The 16,087-nt window shown below is 39.5% G+C and overlaps 1 protein-coding gene across 1 annotated transcript in view; it reads left to right on the forward strand.

Annotated features, from left to right (window-relative positions):
- The window catches only part of med13a (mediator complex subunit 13a), an 84,859-nt gene that overhangs the window by 40,545 nt on the left and 28,227 nt on the right, over nucleotides 1-16,087 (forward strand). The window contains exon 5 of the mRNA XM_055043481.1: nucleotides 9,073-9,218. Coding sequence (XP_054899456.1) covers nucleotides 9,073-9,218 — 146 coding nt within the window. The remainder of the gene's footprint in view (nucleotides 1-9,072; nucleotides 9,219-16,087) is intronic.

Consider the following 16,087-nt stretch of genomic DNA (forward strand, 5'->3'; position numbering starts at 1 on the left):
TGCATAGATCTGAAGTCAAGTGGGAATAAAAACACATTAAATTTGATTTAAGTGAAGCATTTTCACCTACATACATGGTGGAAAGCTAACACTGCACATCACCAGTAAAACATGGTGGCTGTGTCATGCTGTGGGAATGCATAAAGACAAGTGAATTGTGAAAAAAAATCTATTGGTGGCTGCAAAAGACTTGAGACTGGGTTGGAATTTTTACTCTTGGTTCAATGAGAGAGTCAATAAAGATTAAATATGATTTATATGGTTGCAGTTGGTACAGTAAAAATAGTCCCAGAACAAAGTTTCCCCCAGAAAACTTTCTAAGTAACGATCGATGATCGGTCAGAAAACTGCAATTGGTGCAACCCCAAATATCACCCATTTCTACTCTAGATGTTCAAAGCTGTTCATGTTTTTTTCTTTTTAAACAATTAAAAAACATTCGTCAGTAAGAATTTTTTTTGTATGTTGCTTTTTATTCAATATTGTTTAAAAGAAGGAATTGAATTACTTATTTGTATATTTGTTTCTAATACTGTATAAAATGAGCTCATGTGGGTTAAATGAAAAATCTGCAGAACGTGTGAAATTTTTTGTACAATCATTCATCAACATAATAGAACAATTGACTACTAAAATAATTGTTAGTTGCAACTCTAGAGTCAAATGCATGTCTTGTCTGAGTTTGAATTGTGAAAATGTTTTAAAGAAACATTTACACTTGTATAAAAAAAAAACATTTCCAGTGGAACATGAATTTGTATTGGTCGCCTACATCTTAATCCAGTTATACATATAAAAGTTAGTATTTGTAATGTGACGATGCGTACAATTGTAGGGGTCCGAAAACTTTTTCAAGACACCAGAGATTGCAGAGGAAACTTTTGCAACAAAAAGTGGAATGACAACTGTAATCTTCAGGTCGGAAAAACACACACGCACTCACACACGCGCGTGCACACACACACGCACAGACCTCCTATTTCTTCCAAAAGAGAAGTTAATAAAAGTGATATCCTACAGTAAAATAGATATGCTTTGCTAATATTTGCTGCTCCAACACATCAGATTGGTCTGTTGGCAAACATGGAAACCGTCAACAGAGCACAATGAGCCATTCCTCACATGATTTTGGTTTTACGCAGGTCGAAAGGTGCACCACAGCAGAGACCTGTTGTCAATTTGTCAGAAAGCAAAATATTTTAGCTACAGAAAAACGAAGGGGGATCTAATTAGGTCCAGTTGTTCAGTGATTGAGCTGATCAACCCTGGTTGTCTCCCTCGCTACGGTCCTCTCTTTTGCCGCCGCACAGGGCGCCTCTGCTCTCTTGAATCTCGCTAGCAGAGCGTGCCATCTGAAGGCAAACGTGCCCACCAAGCTTTTCTTTGTCTTCGTGTTGTCACGGGATCATTCCATTGTCTTCTCACCGAGCGACGAAACCGCCGTTTGCATTTAAGGGGCGACGGAGGGGAGGAGAACAAGGGGAAGCGCCTCGGCGGATGATCAGAGCGAGCGAGCGAACGCCGCGTGCGACGCGAAGGAGGGGAAGAGACGAGAGCAGATCAGAGAGCAGCCCCAGCCATTTGCCAGTTAACAGATGAAGAGCGGAGCAAAGAGAGCAGTGACAGGGGAAAAAAAAAAGAAAGAAAATGATTAAACGATTTTGTGGCTGTTTTTTTATTCTCCTTTATCCTCCCTGTGAACATGACAGACGCAGAGAGATGCACACGAGAGTATGAAGAGAGTTCCCCGTAAATCTGGTTAACGAACAAAATGTTCCGACAAGTTACTCAGGATCTCCCGTTCACGTTCTCCCCTCACGAGCCGAAAACGTCCCAGTTCTGACGCCAAAAGGAGAGGCGTCCCGGCCTCGCCCGTGTCCGTCAGCTCACGCCGCTGACAGCTTGGGTTTTAATTGCAGCCGTTCGTACTCATTACACACCTTCAGGGTTTGGGCCCTTTTTGGGTTTTTTTTTTCTTCCTTTTTTGAAGAGCAAGCAGTATCTCGCTGCAGGGAAGATGACATTCTGAAATCCCTAAGAACCTGAGTGCCGAAGCAGGAGCAACAAAGACTGTGTGCCTGGATAATCACCCTCAAGGAATTCCCAAAGGAGAGGAGACCCTGAGGCGAAACGCGTGAAGTTTTCACATCAAACTAGTAAAGTTCAGATTATAATTTGGACTTGGTGTAGAGGAGAAATCGTGCTTCTTTACTAGAAATAATAGTAATAATAAAAAAAAAAAGACATCACAGCTAAAGGTTGTGAAACACTGGAAACAGAACGAAATTAGGGGAAAATTACCTGAAGACCTGAGAATTAGCAAACACGTTTTTATACCGGCTACCTCTCAGTGCAAAGCTGGGTTAAAACATTTTTAAAGGGTTCAGATAGAAGACATGTTGTGTCTTTCTGAAAACTTCCTTTTCAGAAAGAAAAGGAAGTTTTTGAAGAAGGATGATGCAATTTTAACTAGAAGGTGTTAAATTACAAAGTCAAAATTCTTTTTAGTCATTTAATATAAACGCCGTTTTTATAACAACTGAAGTTAACATATTTACTTGAGTGTGGTTTGAGATGACCCAATGTGTCTGGAAAATACATAAAATTGCTCTTTAAAATAAAATAAAAAAATTTCTACAAACAAATACGAAATAATGCTGTAGCAGTAGAAACATTCCTTTTCAATTTTTTTTCAGTATTAAACTTTATTTTACCTCACTATTTTTAATTTCATTTATGCATCAGCCAGACAGATCACTGGTTAAAGAAACATCTTTCATAGGTAATGCTAATATTTGCATAACTTTTGCAAAGCTTTCCCTAACTCTTTCAGTGAGGCGGATTTCCAAAATAAAAAAAAAGCTTCATAGGCATCAGGCGTTTCAGACCAGTGGCCTAAACTTGAAGAACTTGTGATCAAGTTCCTGTTGATCTCTTTGCGTCAGCTGATTAAAACGTAGATGACATGCATGGGCTAGGAATAGGTAGTGTGAGGTTCTCGCTGTATGATGAGCATAAGAATAAATACTGCAGTCTCACCATAACGCCGTATTAGCACTGAAATTCAAAACGAAGACATGTTACAGGGTCCTACTGCCTTTATCAATAACAGAAAATCAGGAGGGTCTGGTGGTGCAGAGGTACGGTGGGCCCCTCGTATACAGACGCTTTTAGCCGCCCGAGGTTAGATTGCAGACCTTTTGACCTTTGGTGCGTGTCTTCCTCCATTCTCTTTCTGCCCACTTCTTGTCTGAATATTGCAAAATGAAGGTCACTAGTTCCACAAAAGCCTAAAAAAAAAAAAATCAATAATTCAGCCTGTAGCTCTGAAGACCTTCCACCATCACTCTCAATAACTTTGGCAGAAGAAAAATTGACAAACAACCAACTAATGTTTTTAAGTGTAGACATAACAAATTCAAGTTTTACCAGCTTTCAGTTAGTTGTTGGGATAATTGCACTGAATTTCTTTCTGCACGGAGTTTGCATGTTCTCCCGGTGCGTGTGTGGGTATTCTCTGGGTACTCTGGGTTCCTCCAAAAACATGATTGTCAGGTTAATTGGTCTCACTAAATTCTCCCTAGGTGTGTGTGTGTTAATGGTTGTTCGTCCTGTCAGTCTTTGTGTTGCAAAGTTTGGTGTATTTATTGAAAGATCATTACAATACATAAGGATTACAGTATCTTAAATACATTTTATTACTGCATAAAACGGATGACTCAGATTTAATACACACACATAGATAAGTATATTTGTTGTCTTTTAATGACATTTTGCAACATAAGGGAACCACTGCCTGCATCGAAACATTGTGTGATGAAGCTCTGCTGCCCCTTGTGGTGCAAGGGTGTCATTACAAGATTTTCAAACGTAGGGGTTGATGTGAGGTAAACATTTTTTGACTTGTAAACCTTTTACTTACTATGCATCTCCATTTAGGGTCCCATAGGAAGGGGATGACATTTTTCAGAATGCCTCACATTAATAGAGTTTTAAGGTGTTAAAGTGAAAATCTGTGTAATTAGGGACTTCAGCCTTAGAAAGATCACCAATGATCTTATCAGTCTGACATAAATGCACTTGCACTCTCTCTTACTCGCTTTGTTTTTTCGTTATTACTATGCTCCTATGTTAACACGTTCACCCTATGTTGACAAACTGTCTTTTGCAATAATACCAAGGATGAAATATTTGTGATATATTGTGCAGTCACAGTTGATTTGCTGAATAGTTCATACATTTCACACTCCTGGCTGTTAAATCACCCATCAATCCGTGTTGTGGTTTCCCAAAAATCCACGCCTAACACCCGGTTGCCGTGTGTGTGTGTGTGTGTGTGTGTGTGTGTGTGTGTGTGTGTGTGTGTGTGTGTGTGTGTGTGTGTGTGTGTGTGTGTGTGTGTGTGTGTGTGTGTGTGTGTGTGTGTGTGTGATCAGTGCTTCTCAGCAGTCGCACACACTTACTTGGCAGCTGCTTGTTGTGCCAGTGTGTGGGTTCCTCACATGCTGTGATGTGTGAGCTTTTTTTTTCTTTCTTTTTTTCTGTGGGAGCCCGGCAGCAAGCAGCAGCACACTCCGGGTGTTTGCTGAATGTGTGTTTGTGTGTTTGCGAAGAGGAAAGCGGAGACAGTGAGGAGCTGTGTCAGGTGCTGCTGTTGATGCCGCGTTAAGTTGGCCGGCACAGATCGGGGCACCTGTTGACATTTGAACCCCCGCCCCCAAAAAACACACACACACACACACACACACACACACACACACACACACACACACACACACACACACACACACACACACACACACACACACATGCACTCTCTCTTATAAACCCCGCTACGAACATAATAAAACACAACTATCATGCCGCTCAAGAAGGCTGGCTTTTCAGGATTTTCTGAAGAAAAAAAAAAAAACAGAAAACACTTAAACAGTTTAAGTCAATAAACTGTTACATAACATTCAGATGTTTTAAGTTGTTTTCTCAGAGACAAGCCGGAGAATATTTAAAACACCCAGTCAGTGTGCGTGTGCTGGTGTGTGCGCGCGTGTGTGTTAATCTTCTAAGGTTAAAATCTGCACTATTCTGTTTGTAAAGAAGCTGATTCCAATCTGGTATGATGGCGTGTGTGTTGGCTGTACTTCTGCCTGCTGAGCCACAGATGGCAGCCCTGTCTCCCGGCTCACAGTGCAGATGTACGCGTGTGTTTGTGATTGTGTAGTGTCAGGTTTTCTTTGCACGTGAGCAGAGGATGCTGTGTGTTTTTGTTGATGTGTGCAGAATACACGGACACATTTTAACTCCCTCTGCACACTTCCTCACCAAACCCAAGGCCATCTGCCCCCCTACCTGCTTTTCTCCACTAATACGGATGAGCTGCATTTCTTGTTTGATTTAGTTAACTTTTATTCAAACTTTTGGAAGTTAATCTCATTTTTAGTAACAACCTGTGCAGAAAACACTAAAACATCAGACAACAAATACATCCGTCAGAAAACAGAAGAACAGCTTTGTATTCTAACCTGTCCGCCTTCCCCCAGCATCTCCACCCTTCACCCCACCTGGGCACACACTGGAGTCAAAGTAGTGTAATTTACCACTTAGACATCATGACACACCTAGCAAACAAAAAGGCTTCTTTGCTCTTTGTGCCAGCATGTGCCCAGATTCCCCAGTTGTCTTTTCACAGCCTCACCTGGCAGCGGACCAGTGTTTCTTTTCTCTGTTTGTGTAGCTCTCTGTTCTCCTGCAGGCAGCTGCTTGGAGAAGCTGTTTGTTCCTGTTTCTCTCACCTGTACCCTGCTGTAGTCTGCTTCACGTATACTGGGCAGTTAAACTCAATAAGATACAGTCAAATTAACTTTTTTTCACTTCTAACCTATACGGGAGTTTAGACAAAACGTTGACTTGTCCTCACTTTCTCAGACATTCAGTTTTCTCAAGGGCAAAAACCTAATAATGCAAAATGAGTGTAGTTTTTTTTTTGTTTTGTTTTGTTCAACCTTGTTTTTTGTTCTTCAATTTAACAAGTGGCTCTTGAAAACGAGAACCTGTTGCTAATTAAAATGAACTTTTGTTGAATAAATGCAAAATAAATACCGCAAAAAGCTCTTTTATTTACCACATCACAAAATCACTAATCGGTAAGATTTTATTTATGATTCCAAGTTTAGCTTACACAAGGTGTAACGTTTAAATTTACCCGTTTGAAATGGCAGCATTCTGTTAAAGAATGCACAGTGGCAGCAAACACTGCCACTGTGTTGTGTTCATATCCCAAAATAAAGAAACTTTCACCCAAATAATGTCCATCAGTAATGTTAACCCGTTGTGCACAGAGTCTTGCATAAGTATTCATACCCCCTGCATGTTTTTACATTTCCACAAACTATTAGATTTGAGTATTTTCTGAAATGAATTTAACAACTTAGCGCATAACTGTGCAACGGATGGAAAACGATCACTGCAGCATATCAGGAAATACACCTTTATGTTGCTACATTAACTAAGATTAACCCATACTTTTTATTGTAATCTCTTTCTCTAGTATTATGCAATATCCCCACAACAAACAGTATAAATACTTTTGGAATGCTAAGCCAGACAAAGCAGGTAAAAAAACAAACAAAAAAGAACGTTCCCGTGTTCAAGTTTAACGCTCTTCTTCTCGTCCCTCATCTCACCACTGAGCTGCAGATAATTATCGCCGCTAAGCCATCCAAATGTACTGTTTAATCAAAATCCCTTTTCCTTCTTAGAAAAGGCGCCGCACTGTATTTGTGAGCTGAACCTTGCAAGTATCTTCACCGCGTATGACAAGCCAGCCTCCACAGCACAGAACTTGTCAGCATATGCGTGTAATAATTACAGTGCGAATGCGAAGAAGAATGGCTGCACTGATGTCGAGCACTGTTCTGACACCCTGGCTGGCAAATTACACCAATCCTCTGCACTCTCATTAGCAAAGAACACAGCGAGGCACCGAGCGTTTAGATAGCTTCTCGTCTGTACCTGTCAGTGACTGTTGCTTTCTGCGTTCTAACCGGCAAACACAACTGCTGGAAACTTATGACACTTACTCCCATTGCTCTTTCTTTCTTTATTTGTTGCCTGAATACATCTGCAGCGATGCGGAAACTTTGCATGGAGATGGTTGCATGTAGAACATATTTAAGTTAAGAATCGGCACCGATTTAAGTCCTGAAGAAAAGGCCTTCAATCCGTTCCGTCAACTTCTTCACAGCCAGATTTCTACATGATTTGTTGGGCTTTTCTGTAATTCGTTAATGCAAAGTGGTTCATCTTTATCAGATGGAGGGAAAGTGCATGTCATCCTTTCAGCGGTGTCCCTGCATATTTATTTCAAAATGTTATACTTTTCCAGACTAAATTTTATAGATTCTTTTTCCTGGCATTTTTCTATGATTTGATGGTATGTAAGGACCACAAGTTTTAAATTTGTCTGAAGAGAAAACTGAGAAATGGCCCTTTTTTGGTCACTAGAGCCCTTTTTAGTCCGTTTTACAATTCGTGTTCATAGGCATCATAATTTGGGAATAATACTGTGTGAGGCTTAGCGTGTTGGGGCAGCAAATCTGTCCTGGTGGCCCGCCAGGCTTATATACCCCAGGGGAAACCCTTCATTCCCAAGCAAAGCCAGTCGACCAGACTATCGGGTGGAACATACCTTAAACGTAAGGTGAATGGAGCAACCACTGTAGACTGTTGTGGAAGCCAACGCTAACTGAGACATGTCCCCCACCCAACCTGGTGGGTGCCATTATGTCATAGCAGCTCTCCGACCTCCCTTCTCCACGCCTCCCACCCTCTCTTCCCCGTCCTCTGCAGAGTAGGTGTGTCAGATCACCAGCGTTGGGAGGGGGTCAGGGGAGAAGACTCATATTTGCTTAACCAAATCCACAGGGAGGCAACCCTCCTTTATCTACTTCCAAATTCACTGCGTCCACTCTTATTCAGTCATTTGTCACTAGCACTGTCTCCTCACTCTCTCTCTTCTTCTCTCTCATTTTGTGTGTGTTTGCTTGGGTGCGTGCTGGCAGAGAGAGGAAAGCCCACAGACAATGCTCAGCATTTTACCCTGCTGCTCTCCTTCCTCGCTGCTCGTCCTGGCTTTCCCTCAGCGGTTCATCTTTTTCTTTTTCTTTTTTTTTCCTTTCGCCTTGTTGCTGAGGTCAGACTGGCACAGGCAGGCGTTGTTGGAAGCAGAGAAGATCTCGTGTGCGTGTGTGTGTGTTTCTGTGTGTAAGGTAGTGTTTTGTTGCTGAGCTTATTGGCTCGAATGCCAGGGTTAGTCGGGGCTTGCCCCTTTGTTTTACACACAGGGCCACACAGTAAGCAGGCAGAGACCCACCAGCTCCCAGCAGTGCTCATAAATACCTGTGAGGCATTGCTGTATCGACTCCCGCAATAGGCCACTGCACAACTCAGGAAATGTCAAAGTCACAACCATTCACACCATTCACTCAAAGGATTACCGCTAAACACATCGGATTCATGGAGCACCGAAGCGGTTTGAGAAGGCATGGAGCACTGCAGAAACACAAAATCTTACAAGTTTTGTTTTTTACTTCTAGTGCAAATATCTTGGTACACTAGAAATAGGACAAGACTAACTTACAAGTTGCTTTTAAGCAAGATATATAAGCTTGTTTTAAGCCATTAATTCCTTAATATTGACGGAAATGTACGAGTTCCAGTAGCAGATTATTTCACTTCTAACATGGGAAAAATGTCTTGTTATAAGTGACATAATCTGTCAATGGAACTGGTACTTTTTCACCAGTATTAAGGAATTATTTACTGAGTATCCAAAAAGTGACTGAGTTAGTTCAGGGGTTCCCAAACGTTTCCTCTCCCGGGCCCTCAAAGAGCCTTGATTGGCCAGGGACCGCCAGACCACAGATGATGCTGATATGTAAAGAAATCAACTTTTAGAATATCCCTCCTCACTTTTATTCAATATTTAATACTTATTTAATTTGTTTGGCATATGCATAAACACGTGGCAACATAGTTACAGTATTTTTTTCTGCTTTTGCCTCTGTTCCCTCACAGTGAGCACTTGTCCTGCGCTTTCACCTTCTTTCTGCACGGCGAGAGCAACGTGTGTACCAGCGTGGAGATCAACCAGCACCAGCCCATCTACCACCTCACAGAGGAGCACCTAGCTCTGGCCCAGCAGGCGTCCAGCCCATTTCAAGGTTGGTCTTTTTTTTTTCTTTTTTTATTATTGGTTGTGGATTCACTGCATTTCCTCTTCACGTATTTGCAAAACAATCTGAAATAAGTAACTGGGTGAACACTGTGGTTTTCTTGCTCATGTTGCTTTAATTTGACTCTTAAAGTGGAGCAGCGTAGCGTTAAGGCTCGACACACCGGTTTGCAGCAGATGAGACAGACTTTTTACTGCTTGAGTCTGGAATATTGCACAATGGAGGACTCATTTCTGCGAGGATAGCATGTGGTGTTTTTAATTTAACGCATCAACACTGCTTTGGAATTTCCCCGTTTCAATATAAAGGCCAGTCGAGGCGTTGGTCGGATGAGACTAACCACAGGATCCAGTGGAAACGAAACATTTGCCGGGTTTTATCCAGACCTTTGCTCCGACACACCAAGTCATCTCAGAAAAAGCTTTTCAATGAACGACACTCATTTAAATAAATGAAAACATTAGGCTCTAGTTTAACATGAATCTCATTATGTGTTTACTTGATACATAATAATTTGATCAATTAACCTCTGAAATAAGGTTGCATATATTCAGCACTTTGTAATCTATTCTCTTCTAAAAAATTAGAAACATGAAAAATGTCGCTTTCTATTTTTGGAGTTGCACCAATCAGGATTTGCTTTGATTGCTGATTTCTATTAATTTCCATAAGTCTGACGTGTTGATTACAATTCTCACTAGCTGCATTTCCATTTACCATATAATTGTGCAAATTGGAATTGCGACAGTAAATTAGCTTAATGGAAACACTTTTCATTAAAAAAAAAAAACACCACGTTTTTTGGTGAAAAGTTTTTGCGCTAGGAACTCGCATTGAAATTTGTTAATTTCTCAACACTTCAATTGTTTTGCTTCACATGACTTGTGGTCAAAAACAAGATGTGATCTTAATTGTGTTTTATTTTTTTTACTTATTAAAAACGCAGCAATTGCAAAATTTTTATTTTTGACTTTGGTGGAATATCAACAAGGTTTTTGCGCAGATTTGTAATGGAAACGCAGCTACAGATTCAGATTGTTTCCTCAACGGCCAACACAATATAAAAGATTAGACCTAAAATAAGTCTGAAAGCTGCTTACCTTTGTTTTATTACGGCACAAATATCAGAGACAGTTTTCAGAATATGTAAAAAAAAACTACAATTAATTGTTTTTCTCTACTCTGTTTTATGAAAATAATGTGCATTTAAATCACAAAAATGAAAGACAATAAAATCATTTTGCATTTTTGTTTGCAAAATTAAAAATGCAATTTTCATTTTGCATCATATTTGTATGCTTTTCATTTTTGTCGCCTGCAGTCTAAAAGGTTGGGACACCACTGGTCTAAGGCCAGTTAGAATGAAAAAGGGGAGAACATGTGATACAGGTTCTTTAATAGAGCCAGTGTTCAATGAATAAATTGGTCCATTTATGGAGTAATTGTATTTGACTTCCACAACAGAATGACACTAAATTTCCCAATCAATTTTCTTTGGATCCATTTTTTTTATTAGGCTGTAAGCTGTGTGCAAATATCCCACAAAAGAAAATGTAGCCATCATCTTTTAGAAAAAAGATGTTTTCTTTTAGATTAAAACCTAAAAATAGAGATAAAATGACTACTCTTTAAAAATTACAACAGATTTTCTGCAGTAGATGTCTCTCAAAAACTCTAAAATGTCTTTTTCCAGGATAAACTGTTGTAAAATATTAATTTTAATTAATATTTGTGGCTCTAAACCCGTTTTATTCAGCTGTACGAGGGCAAAACTGTCTCTTTTGAGGTCACAGACTCCTATCTTAGTATGAATTGTTGAATCAAACAGACAACAGCGGTGTCTCCAGTTGGTGCAGCTCCTTTTAAAGACCCCAAAAAAGACAAAATATCAAAAAAGAAAGCTGCACACTAAATGCACTTTATTGGAATGAGAAATATTACCGTGGCTGCCTTAGCTGTCTTGGCTGCTGTTGCTGAAGATAATGCACATATAATCTTCTGTCAGGCTGATTTTCATTACTGAATGGCTCTCAGCCAGTGTGAAAGAAAAGCCTACACAGTCACTTTAGATTAGGTTGTGGTGTGGTTATAAAAAAAAAACAAAAAACCTGCAGCTTTAATGATCTCCCATCACTCATCTGGAGCCCTGCTCTGGAAGTCAAAACTATTGCCAGCTTGCATACTCTCATTTAGACGTCACAGTGTAATGACTGTAATTTACATTCTGCCCTGCCCTTACGAGAAGTGAGTGACAAATGGTGTACTTTCTGGATTATATTTTTTGATATAACATTATTTTTAGAACTGTATCTCAGTTTTGCATTTGACTTTTGTGTCAGAACACATTTTTAAACATCCTCTCTACTTAGTTACAAAAATAAAATAAATTGATTTTGACGTTAGTCAATATCTCAGTGTTTTGGAAAAGTTTCATGGTGTAAGCGTTGTTTCTCTTGCTAAGAGAAACAACAAACAACAAATTTATATTAAGCTTTACAGTCAGTATATAGACTCTACTGACCAGGACTTTAAAAAGCAGGTATACATTATGCAAAATTAAGACTGTGACTAACAATTATTTTAGTGATCAATTATTCTGTCTATGAATTACATTTAAGAAATTGGCACATTTTGCAGATTTTTCATTGAACCACGTAAGCCTTTTTCATACAGTATTAGAGATACTCTGTAATATGCAAATGTACAAATAATTTAATTCATTCTTTCAATAAGAAAATAAACAAGCTATTGCCTGAAATGCAATAACTTGGCTTTATTTTTTTTGTGTAAAGAAGAAACTGCCACTTGAGGAGTTTTTGTTTGGTAGAACATATTTACAGAAAAGTGCTTTTATCTCAGTTGCAAACGGTACATATTTTTTGTACAGTTTTGGCTTAATTACTGCTCTTAGTATGATTTTCTTTCTCTTGTAAAACTATCTTTTGTTGAATCTTTATGTTGCAGTTAATGATTAATCAATAACCAAATTAGTTGAGGATTATTTAAGTGATTGATTCGTCACAATTAACCGATTAATTGTTTCAGCCCTCAACAATTAATTCACCAATCATGAATTGTACTTCTATTCTTTTTTATATTTACAATGAGATTTCTCATTTTGAAGCGGCATACTGATGAGGCAGAGTATGAAAATCAGATACCAAACAGGAAACGGCGATGACTCAGTGAACTACTCAACCAAAAACTTGGGGGAAGATTCTCTTTTGCTTCAAAAATCAGATGTCATATGACCTTTGTGGCCAGTTTAAGCACTACTGTCTCTCGCATTAAAAAAAAAAAAGTTTTTAATTATTATTTACTAAAATATTGCATTGTTTATCTGCCTCGGCTGTTCACTTTCTATCTACTGATGTGATATGATGGCTCGGAGCTTCATACCAACACTGTATAAATGTGACTTTGGTTTGCCCGTAATGTCAACCTAGTTGCTGCAAAAGTCACAAAGAGCGTGTTAAAGATACTACTGAAGGTGGTCATAAAGGTCAGAAGGTGTGAGTAAAGGAGTTTGGTGAGTATGGCTCTGCTTTCCGTCACCAGCCACTCTGCTCAAAGGAAATTATTGTTCTGGGCAGAGGTCGGCCGGTGCTTTGACCCTGGACGCTTTTGTGTATGTTAGTGCAGAGACTCATGGGACTGACAAGCTCAAGTCCACGGAGTTAGATTGTGAGGCTTGTGTGGTTTAGGTGTGTTCTGTTTAAACTGTAATTGATTTGGGACTTGGGTCCTAAACAGCGTTATGTACAACGTGCAGAGAGCAATAATGGTTAGGAGTTTAAAGGTCCATTCACTGATTCTATTTCTGCACCAAGGATTTTGTCACCTGGCAGTATTAACTATATGCTGTTTTAAGACAGACAAGGTATTTGAAGTCGACGTTTCAAGCTACCTTTAGTGTCTTGTATTACTGGTGATGGCTACAAAAACAGCACTCTCTTTGTATGTGTATATATATATATATATATATATATATATATATATATATATATATATATATATATATATATATATATATATATATATATATATATAGTCATTACCTTAACATGCAACACGCTCTGTGATAGACAGGTTGAAATTCCTGAAGGCTGAGACATAGATGTTCAATCTTCTTATTACCTGCTGAAAACCTTCATAGCCTGAGATCAAACATGTCCTGACGCGCCATAGGAAACAGACTTCTCTCTAAATGACTTCTTCCATCTCCGCGCTTCCTCTGAGAAGCCGCTTCAAAAAAAGATAATGTCCGGAAGTGTAGATATTGAGATTCTGTAAGATTTTTTTTCATTTTAATGTTCTCACTTGTACATGGTGACTAAATAACCTGGATAAGACAAATCACAGTGGAAATTTCCAGATTCAGCTATTCAGCTGTCTTTCTGTAAGGGTAATAATACGGATCACTTCCTCAGCTCACTGTGTTAGCTCTTCTACAGCCAAACCCCTCCACCGTTTTTCAAGCCCTCCTGAGGCGAGGTGATAAAACCTCTCAGTTAAAGACTACTGCCTCAGATTAAAACGAAATGACTATTGTAATTTGACATTTGAGTTCCTACTGGGAAAATAATGGGTTTAGTTACTCAGTTAAGATGATTGTATTTCTCCTGAGTCACAGCGGTCAACGACTCCTCGAATGTATCGAATGAAGACACCCAGTCCTCCATGTTTGAAAGGAGCAGTGTTATGTAAAGTTGACTTTTTTTTTTAGCATTAAATCATGTGATGATGTCATTCCCTCTTCACAAAACATAAAACCTTGGTTCTTTCATGCATGTTTATATATCTTTACATCTCCCACGGCAACCATTTAGCTGTTCAAAACTTTTGGTTGGACCTAGTGCCTCCTTCAAGGTGCAGCTCCAAGCTTCTGAACTTCTACCTAACAGAGCAGCTCTCCCTGCAACTCCCCCGCTCAGCTCCTTCAGACTAGCCAGCAGTAATTAGCAAACCCCAAATGGAGCTGCGCATCTGCTGATCTTACTAGGCAAGCTGCTTCTCAGTGCAATGCTGGCGAAAATGTTGAACAGTTAGTAGAGGAGCGATGTTGTGATGACTTCCTGGACGGGGAGTTTCAGAAAGAACAGGAGTTCTTAAAGAGACAGAGCCCCAATTTCAAGTCGTTAAATTACACAGTCAAAATTGTTTTAAGTCATGTTTGATGTACATGGAATTTTTTTATAACAACTAAAGTTAACATAGTTGTTAACTAGCATAGTTACTTGATTATGCAATAAAATGGCACTGTGTGAATAGAAAACGCATAATACTGCCCCTTTAAATAAAATCTCACATTTCTTTTGTTCTAAATATCATTTCTCTCTGCATCTGGTTATGTATTTATCAGAACATAATTGTAATGCTCGAACACTGATGCGCCCAAATGAATCAAATCAAAATCAAATCAAATTTTATTTCTATAGCACATTTCAGCAACAAGGCATTGTTGAAGCAGGTCTGCTCTGGGTATGAAGAGTGTGTGTGTGTGTGTGTGCAGGTGAGACTTTTTCCTGCCGCAGTGTGTCTCCTTCTGGCTAACCAAGCATAGCTTTGAGGAAGGGCGGACATCCAGCTCCTTTTCATCCATCAACACCTCGTACCTCCCCTTTTCACTACTCTTCCTCACCTCCGCCAAGCTTGGTTTACTGTGTGGGAGAGCGCCCCGGCATATGGACCTCTCCAGGATGTGACCTCATAAAAGGGCGCAGAGTGAATGTAATGAACTCTCAGCCCATTACACTGATCTGAGCGCATTTGACATGTCTTCAGGGAGCCCCAGGATAAACTCCCAGGCAGTGAAAGCGAGGGAAAGAAGCAGATGGGGAGACGAGAGGGAGAGAAAAAAAAAACTATCATTTCCTGAACTGTGCCTTGGTTTTCCAAAAACAAGCAGTAATTATAAAGGATTTGCACTAGAGATGCACTGAGAAGGCATTCGCTGACCAGATTTTCACCCAGAGCAGCCATGACCAATAATCAAACAGATAGAAACGCAAAAATCCGATCCTTTTTCATCTCTTCCAGATAGAGCTGACGAGTGACGACAAAAGTCTTGATTAGAAAGCTGCTACAGCAGAAAAACGACTCAGCTCTTTCCAGGATCAGCAATGTGTAAAAATTTAGGAGAAAAAAGTCAAAAGGAAGAGACGTGCGAGTTAAACTTTTAGCTCTTAAAAGGAAGTCTTTTTGGAGTATGGCAAAGTTGTTCTGATTTACACTTTGGAAGTTTTAGTCTCGGTCTCTTATGACACATGAGAGACGTTGGCAACCTTTTAGAATTCCCAAATTTAAGATAAGCACATTTATGGCAAAATTAATTGATCATTTATTCTTAATGGTAAATTAAGAATACATTTTGATCAAATATATTTGCTTCTCCGTGTGCCGCTGCTGAGTTTAAGGCGAAATATAATCCGTAGCTTCAAGTCACTTGCTGTGTTTGTCGCTCTTAGATCAATCAATGTTTGAGTCTCAGGTGCTCGCACTGATTGTTGTTTGAGAAGCGAACAATGCACATTATATCCCAAATGTCTCCACGCACATCTCTTGCATCAATGTTTAATTGCATCCCTACTAATTGGTGAGGAAGCTCAAAAGAAGGTTGAACAATATTTATAAAAAAATTAAAAGGTGAATAGTTTCCTGAGAAACAAAGGTAAGTGCCTCCTGCCTTCATCTTCCTGCCTATTTCTGCTCCATGCTCCCCCTGCCTTGTTTTTTTGTTTTTTTTTTTTTTTTTTCCTTCAGTCCTGCCCTTGGATCGATACCTGGGAACAGATCCCATCCAGTCTAGTAATGACATACCAGAAAGGCAGAGAAGAGGGGGACATTAACAAATGCTC

This window comes from Poeciliopsis prolifica, unplaced genomic scaffold (genome assembly GCF_027474105.1).
Source record: "Poeciliopsis prolifica strain line A6 unplaced genomic scaffold, Auburn_PproV2 SCAFFOLD019, whole genome shotgun sequence".
Lineage (NCBI taxonomy): Eukaryota > Metazoa > Chordata > Actinopteri > Cyprinodontiformes > Poeciliidae > Poeciliopsis > Poeciliopsis prolifica.